Consider the following 15,747-nt stretch of genomic DNA (forward strand, 5'->3'; position numbering starts at 1 on the left):
TGCTGTTAGGGTGCAAGCGTGCTGTGTTGGTGTGCAGACGTGCTGTAGTGGGGTGCAGATGTGCTGTTGGGTTGCGGCTATGCAGCGTGCGCGTAGGGGCGCAAACGCGCTGTGTTGGGGTGCGGACGTGCTTCCCGAGCAGGCAAGGTACCGGAGGCGGGTGCCCGCACCGTGAACTCGGGCAGTCAGCGGCCTCCCGCTCCCCAGCGGGAGGTGGGACCGGCCCCGATTCGTCAGCGTCAGCACAAACACCTGCACGACGGGATCCCAAGAGCAGAAGGGCCCCCTCCTCCCGGCGCGAAGGAGCGCCTCCCTCTACCGCCTAGGGCGCCCGCGCCGACCTCTTCCTCGCCCCCAGAGCCGCAACGGGTGCCCTGCAGGCCAGAGGGAGGCGCAGGCCCGGCTACCCGACCGCCTCTTTGGGGGTTGGAGGGACCGAGGCCGACCATCTTCCGGAATAGGCGGGCACGGCCGGATCCCCTTCCGGGTTGGGCGGGGCCTGGGCGTCCGCCGTTCTCGGTTGGACAGAGCATAGGAAGCCCTTTCCGGTTTGGGCGGGGCCTTGTCTGGCATTTATCAGGAGTGGGCGGGGCCTGGACGCCCTCTTCCGGGTGGGCGGGTCCGCTGCGAGCCCCGCCCGGAGTGGGCGTGGCGAGCCTCCGCGGCGGCCGCGCGCACCCCTGCTCGGTGCCGATCGCGGGCCGGCCATGCTGCGGAAGCGCGGGGCGGCTGTGGGCCCCCGGCTCCTGCGGGCCGCCCTGGGCCTGGGCGCCCGGCTCGGGCCGGCGCGGGCGGCGTCGGGCGTGCGCGGGCAGGGCTGGTTGCAGCCGGCGGGCCACGACACGGGCGTCAAGGTGTACAACAGCCTCACCCGGAGGAAAGACCCCTTGATCGTGGGCAGCGTGGACGCCGCCTCCTGGTAGCCGCCCAGGATTGGGGAGCGGGGTGCTGGGGACGTGGGGCGGGAAGGACGGTACACCCAGCGCTGCGCTGAAAGGTTCTCAGGTGGGGAGCATTTAATAAGTACAAAATCCATGGAAGCACAGTTGGAGATACTGGTGTGGTCCCGGGCACTTGGCTGGCTTTGGCTACGAATTCCCCAAAAGTGGTTATTTAACAGTTTTTGAAAGAGCATGCTTGTATGATAACCGTAACAGAGAATGTGGTGTCCTTTCTGGCAAACATGTTTCACATGGTGGATTTTAACTTTGTTCCTAGGTATAGCTGTGGACCAACTGTCTATGATCATGCACACCTTGGCCATGCTTGGTGAGTGTTCTGAATTTGATTTTTCACACTTCTAGGGACCGTTTATTTTGGAAAGAAAGAGCCTTTTGCAGGTTTTTCCCATCTCTCAAGGGCAGCTTAAGAATACTGAATAGCAAAAAAAAAGAGAATACTGAATAGCTAACTATATTCCAGGTATTGTGGGAGGCACACCTGTTGTCTCATTTGGTTCTCATAGTAAATTCTAAGCACTTCTACCCATTTCACAGGGAGGCAGTGAGGAGCAGTGATAAATGACCTGTTTTGGAATTGGATGCTTCTTGGTGGGTTTTAGTGAGATCAGGTCAGGAGTCAGCAGTGAGAAGTTATTTCTGGCCCCTACTGCTTATTTTCTTTCCAATTTTGGACAAGCCCTTTTATTACTTTGAGTCCTGGTTTCTTCATCGTTGAGATGGGGATGATAATAGTATTCATCTGTCTGAATCTTCACAACTTTATGAAGCACCGCGCATAAAGTGCAGCGTACATAGTACCCGAGGTGCGCTGTGGTGGGGGCTGAGCAGTTTTTGGGGATAAGTAACTTGCCTGAGGCCACACATTTTGGAAGCAGCGGAGCCTGGTGTGTCTGATCTCCCCGGAGCTTGCTTTCTCAACCTCTTAACCCTCCGCTGCACTGCATCCCATCTTTGTCAAAATTACACTTTTCCTAGCGCTTTCTATGTTCTCTTGTTCCTTTTTTAAGCTTGTTATGTTTCAGACTTAGACTAAAAGGGAAAAGCTACCTTAACTCATTACACTTTTTACAAAATCCTGCATCACCCAGGCAGGCTGGAGTGTTTTTTGTGTTTTGTTAAAACAGAATCAGTGGCTAACTTACTATTAATTTTAAAAAGGATCTTTTGACCTCTTTATTGAAGTATAAAATATGTTGGGGAAGGATTGCAAAGACAGAAATCGCAGTCTTTTATAGAGCCAAGTGGATACAATCTGTGAGGGCAGGTGGGGTTGGTTTGCGCTGAGCAGTCAAGTGACACGTCAGGCCCATCCCCCTCCTGAGATGGAGCGTTAACTTCCTTGATGGCTTCATTCCAAAGAGATGGCTCCCAGGTCCTTGGAACTTTCCAGAGTTGTGGGACTCAGGAGAGGCTTCCTTAGCCATTAAAACCATTAACGTACATTTTAGAAGGACAGGAATTTCTGAAAGAAGGGGGCCGGGGGCGGGGAGGATGTTTCCTTATTTTAAGCTAGGAGAATCAAGCCTCTGGTTATAATTTGTATTTGCCATTACAAATACAGAAGAGAGGGGCGCCTGGGTGGCTCAGTCGTTGGGCGTCTGCCTTCAGCTCAGGTCATGATCCCAGCGTCCTGGGATCGAGCCCTGCATCGGGCTCCCTGCTCCGCAGGAAGCCTGCTTCTCCCTCTCCCATTCCCCCTGCTTGTGTTCCCTCTTTCGCTGTGTCTCTCTCTGTCAAATAAATAAAATCTAAAAAAAACCCCCAAAAACAGAAAAGAGTACAAATGTTAAGGGTACAGCTGAATGAATGTTCACGGGTCTTAGGCAGAGACACCTTACCATCACCCCAGAAGCCTGAGCATCCCCTTCATCACTGTGGTCCCCCACCCTCTCGAGGATAACTGGTTATCCTCTATGGAAGATGGACTGTGAGATAGAACCCATTCCTCAAGAGTCATTCAGGATGCTCCTGAGTGGTGGGAAACCCGAGAACTTCAAGATTCTGAAGAAGCTGAGAGGTCTTAGGGGCAGAGATGGTCAAGCATGGCTCCCATAGCTCCTAAAGTAAAGGTCCAAATCCTAAGGACGTCTCTGCAGTTCTGGAAGTCTGTCCCGACGTACTGTCCAGGTTCATGTCTCCCCACTCGCCTCCCCAGGTAGCCACACCTCTATTTTAAAAAGGCAGGTACTTGGGGTGCCTGGCTGGTTCAGTCAGTAGAGCACGGGACTCAACCTCAGGGTCATGAGTTCAAGCCCCACCCTGGGCATAGAGCTTACTAAAAAAAAAGACACTTAACAGACACAACACTTTTTCTGTTCTAAATGCTTTACAAACACCAGCCAGTGTGATTCTCCTAAGGACACCGGGTGATGGTGCTGTTCTCCCCCCAGGGGCAGATACAGTGCACAGGGAACCACTCTTGGGGGAGCCGAATGAAGGGCATGGTGATGACCCATGACTGCGGTGACAGAGGCTCATGCCTGTAGGAGTTGGTGCTGCGGGGCATCAGGATCGTGTTCAGCAACCCCGTGGCATAGCAGGATTCTGCCCATTTTATAAATAAGCAGCCTAAGGCTTCAGATGATTAAATATCTCAGTGAGGAGTTTCCGACCTGGCTTGGTCACCGGAGCTGAGTTTGGCGAGGGTAGTGTGGGACGCAGACGGGGTACAATGACAGGGCTCGTGTTTGAGTTACAGAGGCCGTGTGGGTGACAGATGAACATGAGATTTGCCAACCCTGAGTTTTAAGGTTGCTTTTATGGGAAACCAGATTCTGGACATTTTAAATGGCTCTTGAGCCCTTTTGGTTTTACACATCTGAGCTGCCCCAGTGTGGCATGCTGATAAGCTGGTGGTTTTTTGTTTTGTTTTGTTTTGTTAAGATTTTATTTATTTGAGAGAGAGAGCGCGCGCATGCACAAATAGGGGGTAGGGGCAGAGAGAGAGGGAGAATCAGACTCCCCACTGAGCAGAGAGCCCGATGTGGGACTTGATCCCAGGACCCTGAGATCATGACCTGAGCCAAAGGCAAACACTTAACTGACTGAGCCACCCAGGCGCCCCAAGCTGGTGTGTTAATATCCCACAACAGTGCACACATTTCTCGGGAGTAACACCATACAGCTTTAACAGCCTCGTCCTTGGTCTGCTGTTCCTTCTGTTTTGCCATAGTGAAACCATCCAGTTATTCTAGAACATAAACAAGGACGGTAAAAGCTCTCAGTATTTTAACTACCTGGTGAGATTGTATTACCAGTGAATTGTTCTCCAATTAAATGGTGTAAACTCATGTAACAGCCCCAGCATTAAACATGCTCACCATGTGCCTGACATTGAGGTGTTGCCTTTGCTGATTTCTTGTGGGGCCCCACGTGGGCCAGTCAGTGGAAGGCTTTCCCTCTTCCTAGCTGTGCGGGACCCATCAGCTCCATCACACACCTAAAGTTTGGGGCAGCCTGTTAAGATGCAAGGCATTCCTTTTTAAAGATCCCACTGGGGACTTTGTGCATTAAAGATGCTCTGACATTTCTTTTCTTGCAGCTCGTACGTTAGATTTGATATCATCCGAAGGATCCTTACCAGGGTTTTTGGATGCAACATCATCATGGTGATGGGAATCACAGATGTGGACGATAAAATAATCCACAGAGCCGCCGAGGTAAGTGCAGAGGGTGATGTTGTCCGTAACTGGATCGATGCTATGCTCTGCTGAGCCCCTAGCTGCTCCGCAGGTGTGTTCTGCATCTCTCCGTCCACGTGCCGCTTGGCAAGAGCACTCTGACAGGTCATCAGGGGAGTCTCTGCGCTGGTAAAGGAGGCCTGTTTGATTCTGGGCACCGAAGCCTTTGATGTCCTTGTCCCCTGCTTGAAGTTTGTCCCTTCCTCGGCCCCGCGGCCTCGTGGCCTCCAGGCCTCCCACTCACAGGGAAGGCAAAGGGCCGCTTCCGGGCTAGGGAAGCTTAGCTCACGGGAAGTTCAGTTTTCTCATTTGTTTAGTACACAGGGCACTTCTCTTATAACTCATGCATCATTTAGAGGAAGCTTTATTTTTAAAATTTTTGTTATGTTAATCCCCATACATTACATCATTAGTTTTAGATGAAGTGTTCCATGATTCATTGTTTGTGCATAACACCCAGTGCTCCATGCAGAACGTGCCCTCTTTAATACCCATCACCAAGCTAACCCTTCCCCCCAACCCTCTTCCCTCTAGAGCCCTCAGTTTGTTTCTCAGGTTCGTCTCCCCCTCCGATTCCCCCTTCATTCTTCCCTTCCTGCTGTCTTCTTCTTCTTTTTTTCTTTTTTTAACATATAATGTGTTATTTGTTTCAGAGGTACAGGTCTGTGATTCAACATTCTTACACAATTCACAGCGCTCACCATAGCACATACCCTCCCCAATGTCTATCACCCAGCCACCACATCCCTCTCACCCCCCACCACTCCAGCAACCCTCAGTTTGTTTCCTGAGATAAGAATTCCTCATATCAGTGAGGTCATATGATACATGTCTTTCTCAGTTTGACTTATTTGGCTCAGCATAGTACCCTCCAGTTCCATCCACGTCATTGCAAATGGCAAGATCTCATTCCTTTTGATGGCTATAATATTCCATTGTATATATACACCACATCTTCTTTATCCATTCATCTGTCGATGGACATCTTGGCTCTTTCCACAGTTTGGCTATTGTGGACATTGCTGCTATAAACATCGGGGTGTCCATACCCCTTCGGATTCCTACATTTGTATCTTTGGGGTAAATACCCAGTAGTGGTATTGCTAGGTTGTATGGTAGCTCTATTTTCAACTTTCTGAGGAACCTCCATACTGTTTTCCAGAGTGGCTGCACCAGCTTGCATTCCCACCAACAGTGTAGGAGGGTTTAGGGGAAGCTTTTGGGGGAAAGTTTTAACTGAGGGGTTAAGTTAAATATAGATAAATTTTTAAGTCTATTTTCTCGTTTTTATAATTAGCAACTTTAACAATTATCTCTAAGGATCTGCAGATAATTGTTAAATGATCCAATCTATGCAAAAACCTACATTGAGTGCTTTATATTCCCGTTATTTTAGAAGATGTATGTACTAAAAACTGTCTATACTATTTTTTTTTAGGAACCAGTCTACACTTTATAATGTTTTATAGTCTGCTTTTTCCATTTAGTATATTTTGAGTACTTTTTTCATGTTCTTAAATATTCTTGAACGTTTTTAAATAGCCATATAGCATTTCATCGCATGGAGATACCCTCATTTACCATTCTTGTTTTTGGACTCTTGAATTACTTCCATATTCTGCTTTCTCTCAGATTTATTTTCTAGAAGCCATGTGTCCCTGTTTCCTACCAATTTGCCTTTTTTTTTTTTTGTAAAGTTTTACTTGTTTAAGTAATCTCTGCACCTGACCTGGGGCTAGAACTCAACGACCCTGAGATCAAGCATCATCGCACGCTCCCCCAACCAAGCCAGCCAGGCATCCCCTAATTTACCTTTTTAACAACTAGATAGCATTCGGCATGGGGGCCGTTCAGCAGTTTCCCATCATTGGCTGTGTTGTTTATAGCTGTTAAAAATAGGGCTACTGTGAATATCTTTTTTTTTTATCCTGTCTTGTTTCGCTAAATACTTTTCCCAAAGTGGAGTCACTGGTTCAAAGAGGAATGGTTTTTTTAATAAGGCTTTTCTTCTTAGAGTTGGGTGGTTTAGAGAGTGCTTACTGGTGGCGCCCAAACCCAGTGGGGTTTCCCGGGTCTGTCTTGTCCAAATAGCTGAGCCAGTACGTCATGCTCCCTTAGAGTAGACTCGATTTCCACTTCCAGAACTGTCCCTGAGCACGCATCGAACCGTCCGGGGTCAGGCCTGTGCCTGGCTTTGTGCCAAGAAAGGTGAGGAAGACCAGTCCTGGCCTCATGGAGCTTGCATCTGGGGAGGCAGAAGAGCCCACAGAGAGATGCTCTGTGTGCGACATAGTTCATTTTATAAGCCCAGCTAGGGACGTGCAAGGAAGACCATCACACCTCTGTGGAATGCAGAAGTGATTCACTGGAGGAGGTTAGCCCCGAATTAGCATTAGTAGAGGATGGGTGGTGAGGAGTGAGGGCAGGAAGGACACCTGGGCAGAGGGCAAGCGAGGAGGGGCCGAAAGGCTGCGTGGAGGCCTGCGAGGGAACCCGCCGTCCTGCTCCCGTGGCCCGTGGGCGGGCTGGCAGGTGAGGCTGGAGAGGTGGGGGCAGCCGGGCCTGGAGGACCTACTGGGGACTTGCACTTTGTCCGGTAGACTCTTGGGGTGCTCTAGCCAGGCTCAGCTCCATCCAGTGGAGACCACTCGGTGGTGGGGAGGACACAGCCAGAGATGGGCCCACAGACAGGGTTGATGGGAGCTTCGCCCCGGCGAGCAGAGTGAGTGTGACGTACCTAAAGAAACGCAGACCTGGATACAGAAATATGGAGCTCGGTCAGCTCAGGGCCTTGGTATCATAGAGATACGTGTGGACTTTACCCCAGTTCCAGGCACAGAGCGCCCACGGAATCTAGTGAGGGAGAGCATCTTCTGTATGCTGATGAGATCACGGCTGGGCCCCTGGAGGGCTTCAGGATGGGGGCTGGGGTCCCAGAGACCCAACCATGGCGAGAGCTGGGACCTTTCACCCCCCACCCCTGGCGTGGTGCTTATTGCCAGTGGCCAGGGATTTAATCACCTGTCCCAAGTCGTGAAGCCTCCATAAACACCCCCAAAATGAGGGGGCTCAGCGCTTCGGGCTGGTGAGCACAGGTGGGCGCTGGGAGGGTGGCGTCGGAGAGCCTGGGAGCCCTGCCCCTCGCCCTATGCTGCTCCTGAGTTGTGTCCTTTATCATAAACTAGGGTTGGTAAGTGGACTGCTTTCCTGGGTTCTGTGACTCAGATCAAACCCCCAAATTTAGACTCCATTGGCAGGAGTTCAAGTGGCCAGGGGACCCATGGTGGCTGGTGTCTGAAGGCGGCAGTCCCACGGGGTCTGCGCTGAGCCGGGGAGTTCGTGTCGGAATAGGGTTGAATCATGGACAACCAGCTGCAGCCGGAGAACTGGAGAAGTGGCTAGAGTTGGAAAAGGCGCCACGCGTTTGGCTGGAAGCAGAGAGTGGGCAGGCTAGCACTTGGGGTTCATCACCGTCCCTGCTGCTTTCTGTGTCTGCCCCTGGGGTCAGGCGTCCCCTGGTCCAGCCAAGGCCCTGGGGGCAAGGTGAGCCGTCCCTTTGTGGGGAGCTGCAAGTGAGGGGACAGCAGGGGGCAAGGGGTCCCCAGGCAGGTGGTGCTCGTGTTAGATGGCAGACCCACAGGATCCTGCGTGTGGAGCACGGGAGGAGGGGGCCCGAGTTTGGAGCGTTTGTCCAGGGCTGTCTGACTTCAGTGTGAGCTCAGCCACTCACCAGCGGCGCAGCCTTTGGATTCTAGAGTGAAGCTTCTGAGCAAACGGGAGAAAGAAAGGAACGTCCTCTGATCCATGGGTAGGACGGACGGGGGAGAGGCAGAGGCAGGGGCTGTGCTGTTTTCTGGGAGGTGCTGGGATGGTCCCTGCGGGGGGCCTTGAGGAGGGGTCCGGAGCCATTGCTGGGAGGGAAGGCTGACCCCAGGGGTGCTGAGCAGGAAGGCCTGCTGGACGGGGCCCTCACTGGCTGCGGGCAGGGTGTAGCTGGTGGTAGCAAGCAAGCCGTGGTCTCTGGCCTGGTGAGCGCGGGGTTGGAAGGGACACTGCCGCGGGAGGCGTTGGTTATGGAGGAAGGTGACCCAGGTGCGTGTTTCATCTGTCCTCAGTCCTCCCCTTCAGCGGGGATCCGAGACCACGCACCTGGGTCCCTGCACTTGATGAATCGGGCTCTGCTGTGAATCTTCAGACTCGGAGGTGGACCTGTGAGCTGCAAGGCCTGCTGGGAGGCTGGAGGCACGGCTGGTGGGAAAGGAAGGGGAGGGGCTGAGGGGCTCGGATGCAGGTGAGGATGGGGGGCGGACTTCAGGAGGGAGGGGTGGTGGCACAGGGTAAATGCAGCGAGAATGAAGTTACTGAGAGGATTTCACAGATGCCGCGAGGAGGCAGAGCTTGTTACTTTTAAGAATTGTATTATACTTGGTCTACGAACAGGTTGGTAAATTAGCTGAAAGATTCTGTATGTAGAGAGCATTTAATTTTTGACACCTGAAAATTTCCCTCCTTGTCACATGGCAGGATGCTGACGTGGCACTGAATAGTTGTTCTCGCAATATCTCTTTAAGATGATGAAGCATGCATCTGAAACATGGTTATGAAAGCATCTGTTTGTTTCTTAGTATCTGGCAAAAAGGCTATTTTTTATCTAATGCAACCTATTAAAGTGATGGCGATGCTCTTCATGCCGTCTGCTTCAGCACTTGCTTGTACGTACGGTATTTTATATTATAATATTACACTTTTCTGGATCTCTCCCTTGACTTTGATGTTCGGCACAGTGTTATAGTTTGTCAGGGATAAAAACGGTGGGGGGATTTCCGGGGCGAGCCCTACGAGAGGCGTGGTACATGGGCATCGTCGCATTTTGTAGGAAAAATTGGGATGAATGTGTCAGAGTGACCCAGGCCGAAGGTATTCTTTCTCTGCTGCTGGTCACTGGCCCCTGTTGCCTTCTTTGCGGGAGGGAGGCCGGACACTGCTGCTGAGTGCTGAGGGCCCGGCCGGGGGGCCCTTGCTGCGGGCGAGGCAGCTTGAGATGGTTTGTGATGGTCGGGGCGGATGGACAGTGACTGAGATCGAAGACTGAGACCGCATTTCAGCTCCCGCCTCGTGCGGTTTGTTTTTCGGAGAGTGAGAGCCGCGCTGTCCAGATGCATGGTGTGACCCGCTGCCAAAAGGTTAAGTTTAAAAGGTTTCGTTTTAGAATATGATTCCACTCCTCCGTGCAAGGCCAGCAGTAGATTGGTGTCCCACTTACAATTCACTGCCCCTCAGTGTTTCCGAACCACGGCCGCTGGGCTTACGCGTGTGAGCTGGAGAAGCCGCCTGTGAAGCCGGGCTTGCATGTTTGGGCAGCGTGGTACTTGCTAGGTCATTCAGAGGAGTGTGTGTGCGCGTTCCTAATACTCCCTTTCAGAACCAGAGACGTGGATTCTAGAGTTCATATGCGGCCAGGAAAAGTCTGTAAAAGAGTATTGGGGCGCCTGGGTGGCTCAGTCGGTTAAACGTCTGCCTTCGGCTCAGATCATGATCCCAGGGTCCTGGGATCGAGTCCCACATTGGGCTCCCTGCTCAGCCGGGAAGCTGCTTCTCCCTCTCCCTCTCCCCCCTCCCCTCCCCCGCTCGTGTGCTCTCTTTCTTGCATTCTCTCTGACAAATAAAAATAAGTAAAAAAAATTTTTTTTAAAGAAGAGTATTAAGGAGGGAATAGTCCTACCTAATATTAAAACATTTTTAAAGCTATAGAAAATTTTTTGTTTTCATATATTCTTTCTTTTTTTTGGCGCAGCTTTGAGTGACCAGACCTACAATAAATTGCACCTAGTACTTCGAGGTGTACAGCATGATAAAATCTGTGAACCCATCACCATCGTCAGGATGAGCATCTCCATCCATCGCCCCCGAAAGCTTCCTCTGCCCCTTGTCATCCTTCCCTCTTTGCTGCCCTGCCCCCAAGCTTTCACCAGTCTACCTTCTGTCACTGTGAAGGTTGTAGACATTAAACGTTGTACAGACAGCATGAACAGACAGATAATGGGACACACTAGAAAGGCAGAAATAGACACAGTAAATAATGGAAATTTGTGATAAAGATGGCATTTCAAATCATTGGGGAAGAGAGGAATTATCCGGTAAAAGATGTTGACAGTTAGGTAAGCATCTGGGGGAAAAAAAACCCAGGAGGGGTGGTGGATCTAACAACCAGATCCTGGGCAGATCGGAGCCTAATGTAAAAGAAATGGAACCACGAATTACTGAAAGAACCTTGGGGCACTTTTTATAGCCTCATACTGGGAAGGCTCTCCTAAATTTGTTTCCATACCCAGGAGCCATTTGGGGAAAAAGATTTGAGAAATACAAAAGATGGCTAAATATAGAAATGACATTTTCTATAGGACCAAAACTAACCATAAAGTTGAAAGACTGTGACAGTAATTGAAATTCACATCAGAGATAAAAGGCTAATTTCGTTTATGTAAAACTACTTCCTACCAATGGACAGGAAGAGCTCTACAAGTCAGTGGAGAAATGGGTGTGGTGATTACACTGTTAATATAAATGGCTCTAAACCTGTGAGAGATGTTCAGCTCCTTCAGAAGAGAGAAGTACATGTTAAACTTACAGCGAGAAAGCGTGTGTTAGCAGTCATGTTGCTGATGTCCACAAGTGTGCCCCCCACCCCCGTGCGGTCGGGGCTCAGTCAGGTTCAGGCCAGCGCACCCTCTGCGGGGGCGGCAGGTACCCAGCCAGGGCGTGTGCACCTGTCCTCCGACCAGCGGTCTGGCATCTGGATCCGTACTCAGGAATGGCCTGGCCCGTTGTCACAGCAGAAGAAGAGGGCGTGAGGAGGGGGCCCGGGGAGCGGCTCCTGGTACGCGGGCCGGGCCGGCCAGCAGGACGGTGGTGGTAGTGGAGGGAGCCAGCTGCAGGCCGTGTGTGCAGGGCTCTGCGTTTCAGGAGAGGGATGCAGATCCGTGTGTCTGGGAGCCGGGTGTCCTGTGTCTAACAGAGGCGTGAACACAGCGTCGTCCATTCATGCGGTCGTCTTTCTGAGATGCACACGGATCCTCGTAGCAATCTTGGGGGTCGATAGGTGGGACCTCTCCATGTTGCAAGAAAGCCCCAGGCACAGAGGCTCATGCCTTGCGCACGGCCACACAGCTGAAGAGTCGCTTTGTTCACCAGATTGATTTATTCAGTAAATGCCCGGTGGTCGCGGTTTCTGGGATGATTGCCTTTCTGGGGCCCCGGGCGGGGAAGAGCGTGGCCGCGGAGTGGCGGGCTGGCGGGGGCCTCTCGCTGAGAAGGGGGAGTCTTGCTTGCCGCGCTGGAGCTGCCGTGTGTCGGCCGCGGAGCGGGGCCCTGGTTCCGGGGCTGCAGGGGCGGGGGCTGCAGTCCCGGGTCCTTCGCGAGCTCCACGGGGTCCCAGACCTGTCCTTCTTTTGTTCTTGGAACGTTTTTTTCTGCTGAAAAGTAAAAAATGCTTTGGGGAGCCGGTTTTGTGTGCCAGTGTGCCCTCAGGCCCTGGGGCTGCAGGAGCGTGCCCCCAGATGCCCCGCGCTCGGAATGTGACGTCTGTCTCCGGGGGCTGCTGTGCCCCTGCGTCCCCCCAGCCCTGCCACCTGCCCACTCTTCGTTTGCACCGGCTCTGCTGCTTTCCAAACACTTCTTAGAGTTCCTCGTTCATGTGTTTTTGACGGGTTTTCTTGCCCCCGCCCCCCCGAGGGGAAGGGATAAGAGAGAAACCCAAGTTTCTCGTTATGATGTAGACTAGATTGAGCTAGCCTGCCCTTGCCCTAGAAAAGCGAGGCTTTTTCGTGTGTTTGGGGGTTTTGTTTTGAATTATGTAACAGAAATCGTGACATTGTTTATTCCTTTTTTCCCCTCTAACCAGAAAACGGGGTCAGTCAGCCTTTGTGACTAGCTAAGTTACTAGAATGAGTTTGGGAGCTAAAACGAAAGGCCCTTCTGCGAGGCCAGCCGCGGGGGCCCGACCTGCTGACCGGCTCACCTCGTCTTTCTGCAGATGAACGTGTCACCTGCCTCTCTCGCCAATCTGTATGAAGAGGATTTTAAACAAGACATGGCAGCCTTGAAGGTGAAGGGCGTCGCTGAGTTTCCTCGCCACGAGGGGGGCGTGAGCGCTGAAAGCCGGTGTGGCCGACCGACGCCTTTCACCCGTGGAAGGTCATCTCTCCTCTGCTTTCTGTCAGGTTCTCCCCGCGACTGTGTACTTGAGGGTAACTGAAAATATTCCTCAGATCATCTCTTTCATCGAAGGAATCATAGCTAACGGGCACGCTTATCCGACAGCACAAGGTAGGGGTTGTGTTACTTAACTGATCGTTGGGTAAATACCAGTGGGACCTTGAGAAAGTGGACGCGTGTTTGCGAGTTGTTGGAGTTGCCGAGTGGCTTACTGTCTTCTCTGGTTCACTGTGTTATCCGACCGAGGTGCCGGACTGTTCCCTAACGCGTCTGGTCCTCCTGCGTCCCCCCGCCCCGGGTCTCCTGCTGGCCGCTCCCTGCCTGGGGTGGGCCTGATCGCGTCCTTCTGGCACACCTCACTGCTGCCGGCCTGGGAGCCGCTGCTTTTTGCCTGGCGTTGGCTGCCGCTGGGGTCCCCGTGGTCCTCAGCCGCGCCTCCCCCTTTCCAGCCCTTTCCGCCCAAGTCCCACCCGTCCTCACAGTCCGACCGAGCTTTCTCCCTCCCGGGACGTTTCTTCTCCGCTCGGGGCTGAAAGCGGACTTGCAGCCCAGCTCTGGTGCCTGGGCTGTGCCCACTGGCCGCCGGGCATGTACCGCCCTCGCTTGCTGTTCTTGCTCTCGTATTCTGTCCCTTCTGGGATCATAAAACTGCTCGTTTTTGGTGAATGACCCACTAGCATGCCCAGCCCAGACTTGGGATGTGTGTGTCTTGTAATGCTTGTTCAAGTCAACAGCAGAGTATGAAGCGTGCAAGCAGATACTGTTTCTGCGGGTTATGGACTGTAAGCCCCTTCTTTCAGGGGTCCCACCTGCACGCCTAGATCCCTGCGAGGGGCCCCGGGTCCCCAGGAATGGGCGCTGCCTTTCTCAGTCCCCTGTGCATACACCAGAGTTTGCAGCTTTCTTACTTTACCGTATTTGCAGCTTTCTTACTTTACCGTATTTGCTATATTTAGATTTTGTCTCCAAGAGAAACTTGTTTTTAAGGGGCCTGGGTGACTGAACTGGAGTTTTTTCTGGAAAATACAGGCATTGTCGTCCTGCTGCTGTGAGACATGAAATGAGACAAGCAGCCCAGAGTGAGACTCACGGGAGGCAGAGGGCCAAACGCGCCTTAGCAATAGATGCCCCTGGTCTGTTGCTTTATGACGGTGCTTTATTGTAAGCTTTTAATAGTGATAATGTAAATACAGTGAAAATAAGTTGACATTAACGCAGACTCCATTAATTTGGGCTTTGTGACAATTCCATAAAAGCTGGGCTGTGATTTAAATTTTGAACTCTTGGGGCGCCTGGGTGGCTCAGTTGGTTAAGCGTCCGCCCTCGGCTCAGGTCATGATCCCAGGGTCTTGGGATCGAGTCCCGCATCCGGCTCCCTGCTCAGCGGGGAGCCTGCTTCTCCCTCTCCCTGTGTCACTCCCCCTGCTTCTGCTCGCGCTCTAAATAAATAATAAAAATCTTTAAAAAAAAATGAATTTTCAACTCTTTGTGAAGAAACTGTTTTTGTTCAGCGAACTGATAACATGAACATAGGTATGGAGAAATGTCTCCTCCATGAAAGACAAGGCATTTCCAGATTGCTGCTTATGTCCTGACTTCCTGGACGGCTGCTCGCACGGTGGCCCCCTGGCTCTTCCCCAGCGTAACTTGGAGCTTGCGTGTGAGCCCTGAGTTGGGGTCCTCCCCACCCGGGTCAGGATCCGGCTCTGATGGCCCAGTCCTGGGACACAGCCCTGGGGGGGGGCTCCTGCTCCAACACCTCCTTCCCTGCTCGGTCAGGGTGCTTGAGTGTGGAGGTGTCTGGGATCTGAGCAGATTTTCTGGGTGAGACCGGGTTTCTCTGTCAGCTGGTACATAGCGCAAAGTGCAGAGCTAGATGCAGGCACATGGTGACACTTTTCCTTCCCGCTAAAAGGAACCATCTCAACATTTGACGCAGATCTTACACTTGGGTTTTCATTTCCACCTCTGGATATTCGTGACGTGTCCAGATGCGTGCTCTTATAAAACAGCGGTGCTGGTGTTCATTCTGATTTAGAGATGGAGCAAAGGGGCCACGTGAAGGCCAGATGCCATATTCTGTGTTTAAATGCTAATTACTTGTTAGCTACTATGCTTAGATAGATGCTGATATTTAAGGTTCAGAAATGATGAATTCTTTTTAATTTTCAGTAATTGTTCATATTCTTTTTTGAACTGATTTTTTTTTTTTCTTATTTAAATTTTTCTTGTTAACATACAGTGCAGTGTTGGTTTCTGGAGTAGAATTCGGTGATTCAGAGAAATGATGACTTCTTCATTACCTTTATAAAACAGGCAACGTCTACTTTGACCTGCAGTCGAGAGGAGACAAGTACGGCAAGCTGGTCAGTGTGGTCCCCGGTCCCGTCAGAGAGCCAGGTGGGTGGACCCCAGCCTCCCACTTCGGGGTCTGGGGGCTGAAGCGCAGGCTGGGCCTCTCAGACCCAGTGATGGCGCCCGACCGTCCATCCCAGCAGTGTTCTAAATGTAACTCATTGTTCAAAGAGAGGGAACTTTGGAATGTGAAGTCCCTCGGCAGGTTGTGAATCTCCTCCCGCCTGCCGGGTCCTTGGCTCTCCTCCGGGGGGAGGGCACCATCGCCTGGCCACGGGCTTCCCACGGGAGCACACAGTCGTGCTGTTGCGTTTTAACGCTCTCCGCCATCTGGCTGTTGTACTCAGTTCCATCTATAGTTTGCCGTATAGTAAGTCCCCGTAGGTATTTTACCATATATTACATTCCTGGTGTATTTTAATTTATTCCTCCACTCTGTTCTGTTCCAATGATTGTTAGATTGAAGTCATTTTTATGGAGAAGTATGTACATAGAAGTAAATGGAAAATAATTTTTAAAAATTTAAAATTAAAAAT

General features: G+C 51.7%; 1 protein-coding gene across 1 annotated transcript in view; it reads left to right on the forward strand.

Moving 5' to 3' along the window:
* Window positions 1–683: 683 nt before the first annotated feature.
* Window positions 684–15,747, forward strand: part of CARS2 (cysteinyl-tRNA synthetase 2, mitochondrial) — a 44,199-nt gene continuing 29,135 nt past the window's right edge. Inside the window, exons 1-6 of the mRNA XM_035003048.1 lie at window positions 684–919; window positions 1,219–1,269; window positions 4,504–4,621; window positions 12,675–12,746; window positions 12,862–12,967; window positions 15,173–15,256. Coding sequence (XP_034858939.1) covers window positions 708–919; window positions 1,219–1,269; window positions 4,504–4,621; window positions 12,675–12,746; window positions 12,862–12,967; window positions 15,173–15,256 — 643 coding nt within the window. The 5' untranslated portion in view covers window positions 684–707. The remainder of the gene's footprint in view (window positions 920–1,218; window positions 1,270–4,503; window positions 4,622–12,674; window positions 12,747–12,861; window positions 12,968–15,172; window positions 15,257–15,747) is intronic.

The sequence above is a fragment of the Mirounga leonina genome, unplaced genomic scaffold (assembly GCF_011800145.1).
Source record: "Mirounga leonina isolate KUSES-001 unplaced genomic scaffold, KU_Mleo_1.0 Mir_127, whole genome shotgun sequence".
NCBI lineage: Eukaryota > Metazoa > Chordata > Mammalia > Carnivora > Phocidae > Mirounga > Mirounga leonina.